General features: G+C 40.1%; 1 protein-coding gene and 1 pseudogene across 1 annotated transcript; both read left to right on the top strand.

Moving 5' to 3' along the window:
* Positions 1-2,228: 2,228 nt before the first annotated feature.
* On the top strand, positions 2,229-6,055 carry LOC142662472 (nicotinamide N-methyltransferase-like). The gene is made up of 3 exons (XM_075840679.1): positions 2,229-2,382; positions 5,067-5,274; positions 5,632-6,055. The coding sequence occupies exons 1-3, from the start codon at positions 2,229-2,231 to the stop codon at positions 6,053-6,055; spliced, it is 786 nt and encodes a 261-aa protein (XP_075696794.1).
* Positions 6,056-8,482: 2,427 nt separating this feature from the next.
* LOC142662372 (nicotinamide N-methyltransferase-like) lies at positions 8,483-11,443 on the top strand (annotated as a pseudogene).
* Positions 11,444-20,562: the final 9,119 nt, after the last annotated feature.

Raw genomic sequence — 20,562 nt, 5'->3', positions numbered from 1 at the left:
AAACAGATACATTTAAAATGTCGAAAAATGCAAATTGTTACAAATTTTCTCAGAATTTTGGTGTTTTTCACAAATAATCACTAAATGTATCAACAAAATTTTTCAACTAACATAAAGTACAATATGTCACGAGAAAACAGTCTCATAATCGCTTGGATACATAAAAGCATTCCAAAGTTATTACAGCATGAAGTGTCAGATTCGAGAAAATTGTCCTTATGGCCAAACCAGGCTCAGTCCTTAAGGGGTTAATTAGAATTATCTACTCCCCAGTTCTAAAAGCGAGCTGTCATTTTAATAAACGGTTACAGAGAACCAGGAAGAACACAACCCTGTAGGTAAGGCTTTGAAAGTTGTATATCTAGATTTTTCATTAGCATTTGACGCAGTTCTGCCTAAACAGTTGGTACATGAAATAAGAATGCTGGGACAGATGGAAAATGTGTGATCTGCTCCTGAGAAAGTCAGCCAGGGATGTTTAATTGGAATCGCTCTACTCCCTGGTTCTGCAAAGCAGCTGTCATTTTAAATACCGGTTAGGGAGAACCGGGAAGAACCTAACCCTGTATGTAAGGCTTGGGATGTTGCATATCTAGACTTTTCTAAAACATTTGATGCAGTTCTACCTAAATAGTTCCTACATATGGACAGTTGCTAGGACCGATGGAAAATATGGGTATTTAGGTTAATATATGGGAAGGTCAGGAACAAAAGGCGGTTATTTATAAACTATACTAAAATTGGGTTAAGATTACTAATGCATATCTATCAACCGTCCCGTTTTCCACTGGATTATCCCACGAAACAGAACTCAAAAGGAGAAGGGCTTATTCAAAGGAGTCAAAAATGGGCATTTCTGGAAGATTTTGTGGGCATTTCTGGGCAGATCAGGGGTGGAGCCTAAAATGTCCCGCATAAAGTATTTTAATTATTTGGAGGAATGTTATTGACGTTTTACAAGGGTCAGAAATGGGGACTATATTTTTTAGAATGTTTATAAGCCATCTTGTAGATAACATACAGACTAAAATGTCAATATTTGCAGATGATACTCACCCACGAAATTTCTAAAGAATTTAATTAATTTGCTTCAGTTGTGTCCAGTACCCTATGTATTTGTCCCTTAGCTGTATACTTCTGAACCGGAGTGCGCCAATATCTTGAGGAGACAGTCCAGTCAAAATCAGGAAAGAGACGGTGGAATACACAGGAGTACGATCACTAAAAATACAGGAATTCTGAGTATGAGAGCTGGTGAAGCGGTCCAATAGAAAACCCAGAGAACTTTCTATTCAGGATGAACATCCTGTTTTTTATACTATTGTAGTGGACGTTATTGATATAGATAATTTACTCACATTATATTATATGTTCAAGGTTGTAATTTATTTTTCATTGAATTTTTGTTTTTTAATTTATGTTTTTGTTTTTTGATTAATAGTTTTCATAGTCTTTCTTTGTTTCAGCGTTGATTTTTTACACTATAGAGGTTTATAAAAGTAGATTTGCTCAGTCTTCAGTATAAAGATGCATCAGTTATCCATGAAGGCGTATTTAATATAAATACTTTAAAGTATACAAAGAATTTTATGTTGATTGTTTGTTAGTTGTTATAAATATAATTTTTTTATAATTTAAAAATGCACCAAATTTATTAAGAGTTGTCCACAAATCACGTTACCTCCATATTCAAGCATCCAGCAGGAGGTCTGCAGATTTCACCCGTAGAAGACAATGCCCATTGGGGTATCTGGCGGTCAGCGATAGGTGTTAAGCCGCCCAGTCACACCAACTGCACAGAGACTACAAGGAGTGCCAAGCCACGAAGATTCTAATAAAACCACATAGAGTACCCAGCCATACTGCACATAACCCATTACCAGACTACACTCATAGAGAATTGTGAGTATAGCCCTACTATGCAGTAGCATGGCAGTATAGATAAGGATACTCCATCTTCTCAGACTGACAAAGAGACAATTTTATATTTTATGTTGTTTTTGTCTCATTGCTCCTTTAACAAAAAAATACATTTGTTTATTTAAAAATAATTATTTCTCTATGTGAATTTACTATAACACAAGTTCCCATGACCGGCTCATGAATATAATGTCATTATGTGATGAGTTATTCTTAGGAACACACTTTGTAGATTGAATTCTGGTAATTATATAAAGACCTTGTGCCCCGGTCTAGAGGTAGTCACCCCATCTGTGATACAAGAGTAGATGATGGATTCCAGTCCCCATAAGGTCTATCATGAACATGACTTTGATTCAAGACAATATCTGGAGCATTACTTTTCAGATAAATCTGACATGGCCTTTGGAGAAGACTCCTTGAATTTTGTCATTGAAAATTTTAGACAAGTTTTTGCAATGGGTATGTATCCTGATTTTATTACTCCTAGGATTCGTTGACGTGTATATTATTCTATTTTTAACTGGTTTTAAACAATTGTAAACAACTTATTACAAATGGCAGAAACTGTATTTTGGGGTGTGGGAAATCAGAGAGGGTGAAAATACTGCCCCAGTCTTAGCAACTGGAAAATCAGAGGGAGCAGAGCAAAGCCATAGTCATTGTATATGATGCAGAATATCGGGTGTCAGGGTTTATTAGAGTCATTGTTTTCCCTTCTCTAACTTCGAGAACCCCGAAATCTTTTTGGCAGATTATGAAGGGCATCTCAAAAATTCCAATTGTGGCTGCAATTCCCTAAATCCGCTTTTATCTGACAATTTGTGGTTTATCAGTTTAAGCTGCCAAACCTGTTCTCTAGAATCTATAGTTTTGTGTTTAATGATAGGTATCCATACTTAGTGACCAGCCTATTTTAATTGACCAAGCCATTTTTTAAGTTTTTTCATCATCTCATTCAAAGAGCTATAACTTTTTTATGTTGCATCGACATAACTGTATAAGGTCTTGTTTTTTGCGGGACAAGTTGTATTTTTTAATAGCACCATTTGGGGTACATATAATTTATTGATTAACTTTTATTAGCTTTTTTTGGGGGGGGGGGGATAGATAAAACACAGCAATTTTGCCCCTTTTTTTTTGTGTCCTCAATTTACGCCATTTACTGTGTAGTATAAATAACACAATACCTTTATTCAGTGGGTTGTTATGATTGCAACTATACCAAATTTATATTGTTTTCTTATGTTTTACTACTTTTACACAGTAAAAACTAATTTTTTTCAAAATTATTAGTTTTTGTATCCATAGTTGAAGAGTCAGAAATTTTTATTTTTCTGTCGATGCACCTGTTTGAGGGCTTTTTTTTTTGCAGAGTGGCTTGTAGTTTTTATTGGTACCATTTTGAAGTACATGCGACTTTTTGATAATTTTTTATCACATTTTTTTTAATGCAGCATGCACAGAAGACATCAATTCTTGCATCACCTCTCACTTTATCTTTTACAGCGTCCGCTAAGCAGGTTAAATAATGTAATAGCTTTATAGTTGGGGTTGTTACGTATGCGGCGATACCAAATATGTTTCATTGTTTTTGTTTTTTTTTTAAATCATAATGAAGCATTTTGCAAGTGGAAAAAGTGGGTTTTTCATTTTTTTTACTTTAGATTTTTATTTATTTATTATAAACTTTTATTACCATTTCTTAAACTTATTTATTAGTCCCTTTAGGGGACTTCACTATGCGATCACCTGATCGCTTTTATAATACACTACAATACTTCTGTATTGCGGTGTATTACTGCCTGTCCGTGTAAAACGGACAGGCATCAGCTAGGCCATGCCACTAACTAGAGGCAGACCTGGGGGCCTTTATTAGGCCCTCAGCTGCCATAGAACACACTGGCACCCTGCGATCGTATAGAAGGGTGCCGCTGGGGTGAGAGAGGGAGCCCCATCCCTCCAAAACCACTCAGATGTGGTACTCGCTTTTGAGCGCCACATCTGAGGGGTTAAACAAGCGGCATTGATACTGATATTGATCTCGCTGGTTCGAGCAGGTCTGCTCCCAGCCCTCAGCTACCTCCGATAGCTGAGAGAACGGAGATTTAACTGCTTCTTTCTTTGTTCACTTATTCCGATGCGGCGCCATAAAAAGGCTACTGAATCGGATTAAAGCCTGTTAGTGGCTGCCATAAAAACACTAATGGGCGGTCACTAATGGGTTGAAAAAAAGATGCATCAACAATAATTTTCTGAGCAGTTTATAACGAATAGCAGAAATTATATATATTTTTTCATCATCCTCATATTTGGAGGATGTTGTCATATTGGGATCGAGATATAACTTTCTTTGTCACATCAGATTCAACATGAATGACAGCTCGGCAGGCTTGTTCATTGGGAGATTCTACACATGGTCAGGTCCAGTCACGTAAAAAGAACTCAGATAGTAAATGGGAGAAAAAGTCAGTATGGTGTAGATCAAGAAAAAATTAAAAAAAAAATTCTAACAGAAGGCACATCCAGGGGCATAACGAGGAAAGCCTGGGTCTCATAGCAAACTTTTGACTGGGCCCCCTCTCCTGGGTGTCACATGCAGCCCCCTCATAGATAGTGCCCCTCTGTAGATTCTGCCATACAGCCCCCATGTCGATTTTTCCATACAGCCCCCCTGTAGATTCTGCCATACAGCACCCCCTGTAGATAGTGCTACACAGAACCCCTCTGTAGACTGTGCCGTACAGGCCACCCTGTAGACAGTGTTTCACCCCCCTTGTAGACAGTACCATACAGTCCCCTTGTAGATTGTGCCTCCACTTCCCCTCTATAGATAGTTCCATACAGCCCCCCTGTAGATAGTGCCATACAGCCACTGTGTAGATAGCACCATACAGCCCCTCTGTACATAGTGCCATAAAGCCCCCCTAAGGATTACGCCCCCACCTCCCCCTTGTAGATAGTGCCATACAAACCCCTGAAGATAGCACTAAACAGCCCCCTGTAGATTGTGCCATACAGCCCCTGTAAAACCAAATGTTTAAGTAGTTTGCTAGAAATGATATAGATATATGTCCTTGTTTATAAAGAAAATATATGAAGATTTAACGTATTAGATGTTTCAATAGTCAATACTTTTTCTGCAGGTCATATTAATGGAGACATCTTGATTGACCTCAGTATTAGTTCCTTTGTTCATCATCTATATTCAGCCAGTGAGTTTTTCGAAAACATCATAGTGCTGAAGGTCAATAATAGATGCATCATGGAGCTGAAAAGATGGGTGGACGACCGTACGGGAGCATTTTATTGGGGCCACACATCAGCACTTCATCAAGAGAAAGAAGAAAACAGGTGATGTATTTATGCAAATATAGGGGAAACCAACTGTCATTGTGATTGTTGTTTCTTATGCAACAAATATAATGGGCAGATGGGTCAGAGATCCAGGAAAAATGTTTACTCTGTTAAAATTCAAGTCAGATGTAAAAATTGTATCACTCAGCTCAATATTTTTATACATAGAGGGCGATCTTATACAAGTTAATGCAGGAATGGCACAGTATAAGTCTGACACTTGGTGCATTAGTCTTGGATGATTTCAAGCTTGACCTCTAGTATTGCAAGTCAATAGTCCAGTGCTAAGTCCTGAGCCACCATGTTGATGTTGACTGTGGGACAATCACTTTCCTTGTCTTCTTTATTTTCCAGTGATCAGTTTCAGGACCAGGAAGCAAAACTGAGATCAGCCATTCAACATGTTGTGAAATACGACCTGGAGAAAGAGAATATGACAGACCCGCTGGTCTTACCACCAGCCGATTGTGTCATCAGTGCGTTGCTCTTGGATGCTATCAGCAAAGATCAAGATGATTACATCAGATATCTGAGGAAGTTCTCTAGGTTGCTAAAACCTGGAGGACACATCATAATAATGGGAGGTTTAGGTACAACATATTTTACAGTCGGAAAAGACAAGTTCCATGCTCTCACATATAATGAGGATTTTATCAGGAAAGTTCTAGTTGGAGAAGGTTTAATCATTGATTACTGTAAGGTCAAGGAGAGAACGGCTGTCAGTGACATTGTTGACTTTAAGGCCGTCATATTTATTGCAGCTCACAAGGAGAAGTAGGTTGAATTTTAGAAAGTCTACATGTCATTACTTCATATGTTAAGCTAAAAAAAGATCCAACAATCAAAAAGTAGCTTCCTTAGTGCAGAATAGAATAGCATAAAAAAAATTGTTCGGTTCTTCTTGGGACTTTGCCTTGGACTGGTCCTAGATAATATTGCCAAGACAGAGCCTGATCATCTGGGACATCATGGGAGTCTGAAATCTTGGGATCAGTTGCTTTCTCATTGTTCTGTTTAGTATCTGCTTTATATAAATAGTGTAATAAAGCCAAGTATAGAGCATTAAACTGTTTGTGTCCTTGACTTGGGAGGGGGACTTACTGATCTAAAGATTTTACAGACCTTGGTTCATGAGTAGAAAATTGCAATATAATAATCCACAAGAGTTTTGCTCTATGATTTCTTTTGCTTAGAGAATTTTTTGAGAATCCTGTTAATTTGCTTAATTAGAGTCTAGTGCACAATATAGTTCTTTAAATATTTTTCAGAAAACCATCACCTTTCCTGTAAATAGATGATAATTTAAGACTCTGGTTAAATTTCTTTAAGGTGATTTGTAGCTCTGAGACAGGAAAACGGGTCTCCGAATTTTATAAAGATATAATATTAACTTGTTTAACAAAGAACTTTGGACCGTTTAAAGAAAACAAACAGGTTCAAGAGTAGACGTTTACTTTAAAGATAAGGGGGGGGGGTATTTAATAAATACAATACGTCAGTTTTCTAACGTAAATTTGCATAAAAATCACGTTTTTAGAAAAAAAATAGTGAATTGCATTTTTACGCCACCACCGTTTAAAAAACATTGGGCGGAGTTTAGTCGAAGAATGTGGAGCCACCAGCGACTCATTTACTATAATTTACGCTAGAAACTGGCATGAATTATAGCGCAAATCTTCTCCAGATTTGACTTTCTGGCGCACGGACAGCCAAAGATTTTTTTTTTTTTTTACAAAAGGTGTGCCACTCTTAATAAATTAGACGCAATTTACTTCAGTGCTACTCATATTAAGCTTCTCATATAAAACGCCACTCTTGATAAATTCCCTCATTTTCTATTTTATATTTTGCTACTCCTTACACTTCATTAAGGAGTTGTCCATAGACTCTATTAGGGAATTCTGAGTTAATATAGTGAGGTCCCCTGTTCAGACTCCTGTCCTGTGTTGCACTACACAGACGACACATTGATATAAATGGACACTGTGCAATGCTTAATATACCCTGTGGTGGCGCTGCAGGGAAATTAAACGCTTACTGCAGGTTTTTTTCATAGATTACAGCTGATCGTTGGGGTCTCAGCAGGGGGACACTTTGTGTTATGTTTATTGTAAAGGGATCTTTTTAACAAGTAGGAATTGTTTAAACTAGAGAACCCCTTTATTATATACAGCCTGCACATAACCATAATTTAATTTTACTATGAATTTATTGTAAAGCAATTGGATAATTTGTTGTTATAGCCAATTTGTATTTGGAATCTTTCCTTATACTGATAATAGTGCCTGGAACTAGTGTGATCATCTGGGACATCATGGGGTATTATGCGGCTTCTGGCTATTTGCATTGTAATAACATGGTAATAAAGATAAACATATAACATATAACTGTGGGCTTTCCTTGAGGAGATCATTGTTACTTGCCTGCTCATTAGCATAGATATCAGAAATTTGATTTATAAAGAGTATCTGTCACTAGTTTAATAATGCCCTATCTCCTAATCTAATAGGCTGTAACACTGATAATAGTAGTCAATATTGTGTCACAAAACATTTATTATTTTGGAATTTATGAGCTTTTTTGTAAATATGTAAATTTGCATTTATTAGACAAGTGGGAAGTAACAGTAGCGATTCTCCTGAGGTGGACCTACCTCACAGCCTCTGACACTGTCCTATCAGCATGAAGCTGCTTCACACAGTGTGAGAGACTGAGGCTGGAGGGAAGGGGGAATCACTTTAAACAGCCTTATGCTACCAGAACCGCGGCTAGCGTTTTTGGTGGCATATGAAAGAGGAAATTCAATTCTTTCATATGACATAGTACTAGCTGTGGCACAACCGGAGATATCGCCAGTTGAATACACAGTCGGGAATGGAAGGTGTATACTATAAGATCATGCAGTGTTGCTGGGCAGAGAAGGGGGAGAAGCTGTATAATGATTGGACAGCGTCGTACAGAAAACATTACACTGCCCAGAGTGAAAAGAAAGAGTCACCTCCTATTTGGCTGTTAGAGCCAAATTCGCATATTTATAAAAATGCTCATAAAAATAAACTTTTTTTTAAAACAAATCACACTGCAATGATCAGCATCATAGCGCCCATTAGATTAGTTAGGAGATCGGGAATTAATAGACTGGTGGCAGAGCCTCTTTAGGGCCCTTTAACATAGAACAATTATCGGGCGAACGCTCATTCATAGAATGCTCATTGCTGGTAAATGCCCTGTGTAAACAGGGCAGCGATCAGCAGATGTACGACCAAACACTCGTTTATCTACTAATCGTATCTTTCTAAAAATTTAAAATATTATAATTTTCTGCAGAGAATCACCCTGTGTAAACAGACAGATGCGCTGCCGACATACGGGGACGAGCGATTGGGGTAATGAGCGCTCGCCCCCATACTAGCTCCTTGTGAAAGGAGCAAATAAGCGCCGATCAACCAGCTGTCTTGTTAATCGGACCTCGTTTACACGAGCTAAGACAGGCCGTCTAAGAGGACCTTTCGGCTCCTCTTGAGTCTAAGACACAGAAAATTAAAATGAATGGACAAACAAATATTAGCAGCATTTACGTACCATGAGATGTCTTCATCCTTAATCTGGCCATAAACTTGAGATAGTTTTCGGTCAAACAATCGTTTGGCCAACAGCTGTTCCACCCGACTGTGTTTTTAGGAGATAGAAGTGAGAATTCTACTGCTAGACTCCTCTGGTTGCAGCTTATTTATTTGCAAGCAAAAGGATCAGGCATTTTAAATTCAGCATGCACAACCCTTCTCTCCCATGACATCTGTCATCAGAAAAAAGTTGGTACACCACCATACACATTAGATGGTCGACCAGTCTTACCCAAATCGGCGGGTTCTGCCAACGTGCATCTAATGTGTATGACCAGCCTTAGGGCTCATGCACATGGGAGAACTATGGCTCTGTTTTGTACTGAGCTGTAATAGGACTTATATAGATATAAAAAAGTATCCGGCACACCAATTTTGAAACAAAGGTATTTTTATTTTGTTTGTGTTTTTAATGCCAGTGGCAGAGTGCAACGTTTCGGTCTAAGTGACCTTCATCAGGCACTGAGCCATGCTGGAAAACTGCATAGACGAGCGCTAGTGGTGCTGATAGCGGCTGGCCGCTGTATCATGACTAGCGCTTGTCTATGCAGTTTTCCAGCACGGCTCAGAGCCTGATGAAGGTCACTTAGACTGAAACATCGCACTCTGCCACTGGTATTAAAAACACAAACAAAATAAAAATACCTTTGTTTCAAAATTGGTGTGTCGGATACTCTTTTATATTTATACTTGGTTTGGACCCCTATCCGTGCAAAACCCCACCCTTCCATGTATGTGGTGCTGTCTGAACCTACGATGGTTGTCTAAGCCGTCCATCCTTCTGTTCATCATTTGGCCAGAGGCACGTCCTAACAGATTGCCTGTCAGATTTACACTGACAGGCAATAATGCTCTGGTATACGAAGTATACCAAAGTATTATAGCAGCGATCTGAAGATCGCACAGTAAAGTCCCCTTGTTGGACTAATGAAATAATTAATAAATGTGAAATAAAGATTATTAATAAAATTTACAGTAAAAAAAAAAATAAAACCATTTTTTCCATAAAAAGTGGTTTTATTTAGTAAAAGTGTAAAAAATAAATAAAAGTACACATATATGGTATCGCCGCGACCGTAATGACTCCATTAATAAGGTTAATAGGTAATTTAAACTGCAAGGTGAACACCGTAAAAAAAAAAACGCAAAAAACAATGGCGAAATTGCAATTTTTTGCCATTGCCCCCCAAAAAAGTAATAATAAAAATGAATCAATAAGTCCCATGCACCCCAAAACAGTACGAATCAAAACTACGTCTCGTCCCGCAGAAAACAAGCCCAAAAAATCACTACATTGATGGAAAAATAAAAAAGTTACAGCTCTTGGAAAGCGACGATGCAAAAACAAATAATTTTAGTTCAAAAGTGTTTTTATTGTGCAAAAGTTGTAAAACATAAAAACCCTCTGCATATGTGGTATCGCCGTAATCGTACCACTTTATAACTGCTTGTCATGTAATAATGAAAAGTATTAGATTAATAACACGAAATCACACACCATAGAACATTTAAGGATAATTTTATTTTAATTTTATTCAGATTTTGTGGTATTGGAAACCCAATGTTTACATAGTTTGCTAGAAGTGAACAGACATATTTCCTTGTTTATTCTCAAAATGTATGGCGTTTTAACATATTAGATGTTTTAGTAGTTAATGTTTTTCTGCAGGTCATATTAATGGAGACATCTTGGTTGACCTCAGTCTTGGTTCATTTGTTCATCATTTATATTCAGCCTGTAAATTTTTCAAAAACATCAACGTGCTGAAGATCAATAACAGATGCATCATGGAGCTGAAGAGATGGGTGGACGAACGTGATGCATTTATTCAGATATAAGGAAAAGCACTGTCATTGTGATTGTTGTTTCTTACAAGGGAAGATGTAAAAATTGTATTACCCACTCAGTTCAATATTCTTATCCATAGGGGGAGTTCTTATACAAGTTAATCCTGGAAAGACACAGTATAAGCCTGACACATGGTACAACAGTCTTGGATAATTTCAAGCTTTACCTCTAGTATTGCAAGTCAATAGTCCAGCACTAAGTACTGAACCACCATGTTGATGTTGACTGTGGCACAATCACTTTCCTTGTATTTTTTATTTTCCAGTGACCAGTTTGAGGACAAAGAAGGAAAACTGAGATCAGCCATTCAACATATTGTGAAATATGATCTAGAGAAAGAGAATATGACAGACCCGCTGGTCTTACCACCAGCCGATTGTGTCATCAGTGCTGGTCTCCTGGACGTTATTAGCAAAGATCAAGATGATTACATCAGATATCTGAGGAAGTTCTCTAGGTTGCTGAAACCTGGAGGACACCTCATATTAATTGGAAGTTTAGGTGCAACATATTTCACAGTCGGAAAAGACAAGTTCCATGCTTTCACAAACAGCATGACAAGGATTTTGTCAGGAAAGTTCTAGTTGGAGAAGGTTTTATCATTGATTACAGTAAGGTCAAGGAGAGAACGGCTGTCAGTGACCTTAATGACTATAAGGCCGTCATATTCATTGCAGCTCACAAGGAGAAGTAGGTTGAAGCTTATAAAGTCTGCATGTCATTACTTTATATGTTAAGCTTAAAAAAAAGATCTAATAACAAAAAGAAGCTTCCTTAGTGCCGTATAGAATAGCAAAAAAATAATTGTTTGTTTCTTTTCGGGACTTTGCCTTGGACTGGTCCTAGATAATATTGCCGAGACCGAGTCTGATCACCTGGGACATCATTGGAGTCTGAAATCTTGGGATCAGTTGCTTTCACATTATTGTTCTGTTTCGTATCTGCTTTATATAAATAGTGTAATAAAGTGAAGCATAGAGCATTTAACTGTTTGTGTCCTTGACTTGGGGGCGGGGGGGGGGTTCTGCTTTATGAATTTTACAGACCGTGATTTATGAGAAGAAACTTACAAGCTGCTAAATATAAAACAATATAATAATCCACAAAGGTTTTGCTCTATGATCTCATTTACTTAGAGAATTTTTAGAGAATCTTGTTAATTTGCTTAATTAGAATCTAGTGCATAATACAATTGTCTAAAAATATTTTCTTGAGAACATTATCACCAATCCTGTAAAGAGATGATAATTTATGATTCTGGGAAAACCCCTTTAAGGTGATTTGTAGCTGTGAAAAAGGAAAACGGATCTCCGAATTCTATAAAGATATAATATCAAATGATTTAACACAAAACTTTGGACCAATTTATATTAAAGAAAACAAAACGGTTCAAGAGTGGACGTTTACTTTAAAGATAATGGGACATTTTTTTAATAAATACAATAAGTCAGTCTAGGGTAAAAAAAGTTGAAATTTGTATAAAAACTCAGTTTTGAGGACAAAATTTGCAAATTGTATTTTTACACCAACTCCACAATTTTTTTTTTTTTCAAAAGAGGGCAAAGTTTAGTTGAAGTGGTGGAGCCACCAGCAACTCATTTACTGTCATTTTCGCCAGAAACTGGCATGAATTATAGCTGAAATCTTATACAGTTGGTAGCTGGAATACATTTGACTTTCTGGCGCACAGTCAGCCAGGGATTTGTCTACTTTATTAAAAGGCGTGTGAAGCTTGTTATATAAAACGGCAGCTTTGATCATTTCCCCCATTTTCTATTTTTTATTTTGCTGTTCCTTACACTTTTGTAAGGGCTTGTCCATATTCGATATTAGGGAATTCTGAGTTAATATAGTGAGGTCCCCTGTTCAGACTCCTGTCCTGTCCTGCACTACACAGACAATACAATGATATGAATGGACACTGTGCAATGCTTAACTTACCCTGTGGTGGCGCTGCAGGGAAATGAAACACTTACTGCAGGTTTTTTTTCTTAGATTGCAGCTGATCGTTGGGGTCTCAGAAGAGGGACACTTTATGTTCTGTCTATTTTAAGGGGATCTTTCTAACTAGTAGGGGTTGTCCAAAGAAGAGAACCCTTTAGTATATACATCTTGCACATAACCAGAATTTAAATAGAATAATATTTTACTATGAATTTCCTGTAAATCAATTTGATAATTTCTTGTTATAGCCGCTTTGTTTTTGGAATCTTTCCTTGTACTGAAAATAGTGCCGGGAACTAGTGTGATCATCTGGGACATCATGTGGTATTATGAGGCTTCTGGCTATTTGCATTATATTTACATTGTAATCAGGGCCTAAGCTAGGAAAGACTGGGCCCCATAGCAAACTTTTGACTGGGGACCCCCTCCCCTGGGTACCACACAACCCCCCTTGTAGGTAGTACCCTCCCTGTAGATTCCGCCACACAGCGCCCCCTGTAGATAGCACCATACAGCCCCCTGTAGATAGCGCCATACAGCCCCCTACCTGTATAAAGTGCCATACAGCCCCCCTGTAGATAGCTCCATATAGCCCCCACTGTAGATAGCATCATACAGCCTCCCTGTAGATTCCGCCACACAGCGCCCCCTGTAGATAGCACCATACAGCCCCCTGTAGATAACGCCATACAGCCCCCTCCCTGTATAAAGTGCCATACAGCCCCCCTGTAGATAGTGCCATATAGCCCCGCTGTAAATAGCATCATACAACACTCTCCCTGTATATAGCACCATACAGCCCCCCTGTAGATAGAATCATACAGCCCCTACTGTAGATAGCGCCAAACAGCCCCTCCTATAGATAGCGCCATATAGCCCCGCTGTAAATAGCATCATACAGCCCTCTCCCTGTATATAGCACCATACAGCCCCCTGTAGATAGCATCATACAGCCCCCCTGTAGATAGCGCCATAGAGCCCCTCCTGTAGATAGCATAATAAAGCCCACTCCCTGTATATAGCGCCATACAGCCCTCTGTAGATAGCATCATAAAGCCCCCCTGTAGATAGCGTCATACAGTCCCTCCCTCTATATACACCCTGTCCCCTGTGGATACATGTGTTTTGTAGGAACAACCCCTTGAATGGCAGAGCGGGGAGATACCTCCTTCCTCTGCCATAGTCTTCAGTGGCGTCGCACTGTAGCAGCCATAGTGGCTGCTAGCAGAGCCTTTGGCCATTGGGCGCCCTCATGCCGAGGGCCCCGTAGCAGCCGCTATGGCTGCTACAGCGGTAGTTACGCCACTGATTGTAATAAAGATAAACATATAACATATAACTGTGGGCTTTCCTTGAAGAGATCAGTGTTACTTGCCTGCTCATAAGACTAGGTATCAGAAATTTAGGTTTATGAACCTTAGATTGTACTTGAGTCTAAGACACAGAAAGTTAAAATTAATAGACAAAATATTATTAGCAGCATTTACGGATGTAGCCATCTTTATCTTGACTCTGATAACTTGCTGCAGCGTGAAATCACCCAACAAAATTCAATGAAATGTCAGTAAAAAAGTCAAGATAAAGACATCTACATCTGTACCATAAGATGTTCTCCTCTTTAAGCTGGCTATAAACTTGAGATAGTTTTTCGACAAACAATGGTTTGGCCAACAGCTATTCCTCCCGTCTCCCCTATACACGTGCATGTGCATATGCCATCGGGAAAAGCCGGTACGCCACCATACACATTAGATGGTCGACTGTCCTACCAAAATCGGCGGGTTTGGCTGACACACACACACACACACACACACACACACACACACTGCTCCCTAAAGATGAAGGGCCACAGAAATAGCAACCCTAAAACAGATAAAGCAAGCTTATATGTCCCTGTCCCCTTGCTGTCATACAGCGATGCAGGCCTGGCCCCTTTTAGTGAAGCGGAACAATGCAGGGACTACATCAGCGTCGCTATTAGGTCATCGCCCTGTCTGTATTACAAATAAAGCAGAGAATTCATGGTTTACTTGTTCCCGAGAATGCTAGTTACGGCTACTCAATTATTTCTGGGTCTTAAAAGGGATGCAGGTAGGACCGGATTGGAATCCCTCTACTTCCTTGTTCCGCAAACCAGCTGTCAATTTAACAATTTAATTTAGGGGGGAATTGAGGAGAATATAACCCCGTAGATAAGGCTTTGTATGTTGTATATATAGGTTTTTCAAAAGCATTTAATGCAGTTCTATATGAAAAGATTGGCACATAAAATAAGAATGCTGGGACAAATGGAAAATGTGTTAGGTTAAGCAAAGGGCAGAAACACAGGGTGTTTTTTTATGAACTATAGTAAGATTGGGTCAAGGTTACAGACACATATCTACCAACTGTCCCGTTTTTCACGGATTGTCAACGAAACAGAACTCAAAAGGAGAATGGCTGCTTCAAATGAGCCAAAAATTTGCATTTCTCAAAGGTATTTTGGACAATTTTTGAGAAGATCAGGGGTGGAGCTTAAAATATCCTTCATAAGGTATTTCAATTGTTTGCAGGAATGTTATTGTCGTATTACAGGGTGTATTATTAGGAACTATTTATTTTAGAATATTTATAAGCCATCTTATAGATAACAAAAAATAAAATTTTTGACAGAGTGCGCCAAAGGAGACGCAGGCCGGCACTCACGGATCCATGGCCACGGTTTTTGAGGGGTGAGTAGAAACGACGGTCCGCGGCCATGGATGCTACAGTATGCCCCCTCTTACGCTCCCTCTTCTGAGGACCAGAGCGAGAGAGGAATGTCCCAATGAGGGTAGGGGCATTAAGTTTATTTTCTGGACCAAACCCTCTCCAGTGCATCAAATAGAAAGGCCTTCCTCCTAGCCTGTTGCAGTCCAGGATGTCATTAGCGTAGCGGGATAGCAGCTGGCCAAACAGAGTACCACGTCAATGTCTATAGTCCAAGTAAGTTTACCTGTTGTAGTTCAGACAGTAGCGATTGTTAAACTCGGATGGGACCTTGGAAGAAGACCCCAGGCGTGATGCAGCACAGCAGGTGTGATCGGTGGCACAACATGACTCCAACTCTCTAAGGTAGCATGGGATACAGGATACAGGTAGCAGGAATGGGAACAGGAAAACACTAAGGGTCAATTTGCAAGGACTGACACGGGTAAACACAACAACACTCAGGCAATGAAGGAAGGGGCAGGGCCCTACTTATAGTCCAGGGTGAGTATGGGCAAATTACTGGTACTGTCGGCACTGGTACTGACAGGAGATGTAGCAGGAGGAACAGCCGGAGCAACAGGAACAGGTGCTGTGGCGGCTGCAGCTTGCACATCCAGCCGATGTGCAATGGAATTCACCACCAGGAGGAGTTGGTCTTGTCGTGACCGAAGGTCTTGTATGTGTGCCTGCAAGGCTTGTGACATCATCATAGTCTTGGGTTGGTCAGCGGGGTCCATGGCCTGAGCGTACTGTCATGATCTGTGGGTGTGTGGACACACTGGGCTTCCCCGCCATAGCAGTATAGCAACTGGCCAAACTACAGTGTACCAAGTCAATATATATATAGTCCAAGCACGAGGGTACCTGTGATAGTCCATACAGTAGTAACGGCAGGCACAGATGGGATCTTTGGCAGCAGGTGATGCAAGACGTGGCAGAGGACACCAGACGTGGTGTAACACAGCAGACATAATAGACAGCACAATGCGACTCCACACTAGAGATGGCACAAGAACAAGTACAGCACTGGAAACAGGATACGGGTAGCAGGGCACGGGAACACAGGGAGCAGAATATGACTACGGAACCATTTGCAAGACTAAAAGAGGAATACAAACAACGATCAGGCAAGGAGTGAAATGGCAGAGCACGTTTTATAGTCCAGGGTGATCATGGGCTAATTAGAACATTTTACGTGTGCGCGCTGGCCCTTTAAGGCCGGGCACGAGCGTGCCCGCTTACCACATCTGCAGAGCTGAGCAGAAGTGAGTGCTGGCAATTGCTAGAAAGGAGACACAGGCCGGCACTCACAGATCTATGCCCGCGGCCGTCGAGGGTTGAGTAGGAATGTCGGTCCGCGGCCTTGGACGTTACAACAGGTTTGGCGTGTGGACGCTTACGCATTTAGAACAACGAGGTTCTTATTTATAGCACACGTCACTAAACCTTTGTATGTGATTTAAAAGCATAATTGACCAATCCTGGCTAAGTCTCATAACAAACCTCCCACAGGATGTAGTAATGCAAGCATTTCGTATTGGCTTCATGCACGCCTAGAGATGGGACCATATTTGAGTTATACTATAACATCTCATTACAGACCAAAAGAATATATAAAATATCCTGCGATTGACCACTTTTGTACAAACATTTTTACCTACACAGCAAAGTAATTAAACATTGTTGTTAGTTCGCTATACCGTAAATGTAGTTAGTAAAGATAAAGCAAATCTCCCCTCCAATTCAAACCTTTGGGAAATATGGTTTCTAATTGTAAGATCCAGAATCTTCCCCATTGAGCAGGTGTCCCCTCCTCTAGTTGGTTTCCTAACCTGTTCTATTCCAAAGAAACTGAAAAATTCCAGGGAACTATCATGTTTCTCTATAAAGTGTTTTGCAGCACCCGTAATGTTACTCACACATTTTTCTTCTTCATTTTTGCTCTTGTTTATATCTACTAAGTGTTCTGCTATATGAGTTTAGAGTTTTCTAATAGTACAACCAATTTAAGGAAGATTGCACTTGGTGGATACAACGGCATACACCACATGGCGCGTATAACAGTTAATAAACGTGTCTTATGATGTTGTTCTTTGAGGGACACAAACTCCTTTCTTTTTTGGCCAAATTTACAGACATTACATTGATTGCCTCCACATTTAAAAAATATTTTTTGGGACAACCACGTCCTTTAAGGAATCATAGTACCAAAATGACTTGGGGAGAGAATATCTTCCAAAGTCCAGCCCCTTCTAGCTGCATATTGGCAACCGCGATAAATAACATGTGTGAGGATCTAATCTGGATTGGCTCATATTTTTTAATAATATTGATAACTTCTTTATAGTTTGTACTGTTTGCTGTAGAAAAAATAGTAGGGGAAGAGTCAAGACAATAAATTGTCTTGTATTTGTGGTCTTTCAAAAGGTCTTCTCCATTGAACTCCATAACTGAGGAACTATAGATACTAGGAAGAAATGCACGTGGTGAGCCTACCTCTTGCTGTTATTTTTCTCTTTACGTGTTTGTATATATGGCTTGTGTGGCTCCCACGTCCCTCTGATATTGAATATTTGTATCTGTATAAATCATGCACACGGACACTGAAATTATAAATTCGGCAACAGTTATGTCCTCTACTACTAACAGTAATGCAACTTCGAATATTACTATACCCTCAAGTGTCACAGATGACCGAATTCTCAAACTTACACAAGTGTTTGGATCATCAACTACACATGGCGTGGATTTGGCAAAATGTAGAAAGGTGTTTTTTAAACTGAAAAAAGCTTAAAGTATTGAGCAACATCTAAGTTTAATCAACAACTATGTTTCTCATTGTATACCAATTGACAGCGATGAGCGCCTCACGTGTCGGCCGCAACAATATAAATACTTAGCATCATCTGTATATAGATACCCAGCATATTAAACAATGCAGAATTCTCACTTTATACTTTGTACAGATGCTCAACATCAGACTACAAGGAGCGCCAAGCCACCAAGGTTCTAATAAGACCGCACAGAGTACCCAGCCATACTGCCCATAACACATTATGGATAACACCATATTTGAGGATATGCAGGTATAGCCTTAAGGCAGACCATCACTCACATAACCTTGCGTTGATTAAATTACAGGGAAGGTAGAAGTGTTAGTCCAGCACCTATAACAAAAAGTTCAGGTAGCAGCACTCATTCGCCGCAGGTCTTGTATCTCGGCGACTTCAGTCTTGACGCTACTTACAAAACTTGTGAGGAAGGTAGCTGAGGAAAATCTAGATCCATTTGAGCAGGGAGCCAGGACTGAGTAGATCTTCTCTAGTGTAAATGACAATTTGCCGCCCATCTTTCATGGTCACTAGGTTGAATGGGAAGAGCCATCTCACAGGCAGTTGTTTTGCATCAGTCACAGGTTTCAGGATTCTTCTTTTAGTTAAAGTGCTCAACAAGATCTTGAAATAATAAAATTCTAGAACTTTCAAATTGTAAATCTGAGACCTCTCTCGCTGCTTTTAGCAGGGCAGATGGATCCACAAAGTTTAACAAGCCACATATAACATCTCTTGGGGGTTCATTCTGAGCAGGCTTCGGTCTAAGCGCTCTCTGAACTCTATCACCACTTTCTTGTCCCGCTCTTGGCCTACCAGGGTCTCAAATATTTAAGACATCGCCTGGGGTTCTGCTGCTACATATTCTCGCAGACCGCGGAGTCTGATATTCCTGCAGCGGTTTTCATAATCTTCGATCATTACGTGAGTATTATTAAGATGCTGCTGATGTGCCATCTGTAATGTCTATGGTCGCGGTCCGTTATACTCATTCCTCGACGGCCGCGACCGCAGACGTCTGTGTTCTGGCCAGCCTCTCCCACCTAGGAGATGCCAGCACTCATGTTCGGCAGTGTCCTCTAGGGTGAGCGCGCGCTCATTCCCACCCTTAAAGGGCGAGCGCACGCACGTGAAAATAATTACAAATTTTCCCCAGATCAAACTGGACTATAAAAAGGGCTCTGCCCTTTCACTCCTAGCCTGAGCGTTGTTGTGTATTTAGATGTTAGTCTTAGCAAATGGTCCCTTACTTGTATCCTGTTTCCAGTGTTCCGGTGCCCTGCTACCTGTATCCTGTATCCCGTGCTGTGTTTGTTCCTGTGCCTCTTCTAGAGATGGAGTCACGTCTGTTGTCATACACAGCGTCTGGTGTCATCTACCACGCCTGGTATCATCCGCCACATGTGGCATCATCTACCTTCAAGTTCCATCCGTGCCTAAGCCTCTGCTAATGTCTGGACTATTACAGGTTCTCTTGTGCTAGGACTTTTCATAGACTTTGTAAACTGTTGTTTGGCTAGCTGCTACTCCACTACGGCGGGGCAGCCTAGTTGGTCCACATACCCACAGATCGTGACACCGTCAAGGTATTGAAGACAGCTTCACTGTGTCTTAAAATGGAGGACTGCGCGTTCTCTTTCGTGCCCACAGGATTGCCACTTTGCTTAATGTCTCTTTTAATGTCCGCAAAATCTTTCAACACCGGAGAGATTGCCTGTGTCAGGGCTTTCTTAAAATTGAAGCGAGTTAACATATTTCTGCTCCGAGCAGCATCTGAGTAAGCAGTGGAGCAGTCGTCATCAGAATCTTTCTCATTAGCTCCCTCAATTTGTCTTTCCGGTGCCATATTGTTACCGCCGGAGGGAGAAGCAAGGTTTTTCTTGGGAAATTTGTCAATTTCGCTTATTTGAAAGTGCAGGGAGAGTCCCTAAACTTCTACTTCGAAGTTTTGACCATTCTGCTAAAGTAGCAAGCCCTGGAAGCTGTTGTTACCAGAGGTGAAGTGAGGAGCTCCGGAGTTATGGTACCATCACAATGTGCGGCTAGCTCCGCCCCCAATTAAGCCTATTTTACATCAGCACTCTTCATATTAAGCTTGTCATATAAAATGCCAGTCTTAAATTCCCCCATTTTGTATTTTGTGGTTCCTTACATTTCTTTAAGGAGTTGTCCATCTACTCTATTAGAGAAGTCTGAATTAATATATGCGCAATAAACACTTGCTGCCACGTTTCTCATAGATTGCAGCTGGGTTCTCAGCAGGGAGACGCTTGGTGTTCTCTTTATTGTCACAGGACACTTCTGACAA

Source organism: Rhinoderma darwinii, chromosome 10 (genome assembly GCF_050947455.1).
Source record: "Rhinoderma darwinii isolate aRhiDar2 chromosome 10, aRhiDar2.hap1, whole genome shotgun sequence".
NCBI lineage: Eukaryota > Metazoa > Chordata > Amphibia > Anura > Rhinodermatidae > Rhinoderma > Rhinoderma darwinii.
Note: the sequence above shows the minus strand (reverse complement) of the source record. Positions and strands in the feature narration are given on the sequence as shown.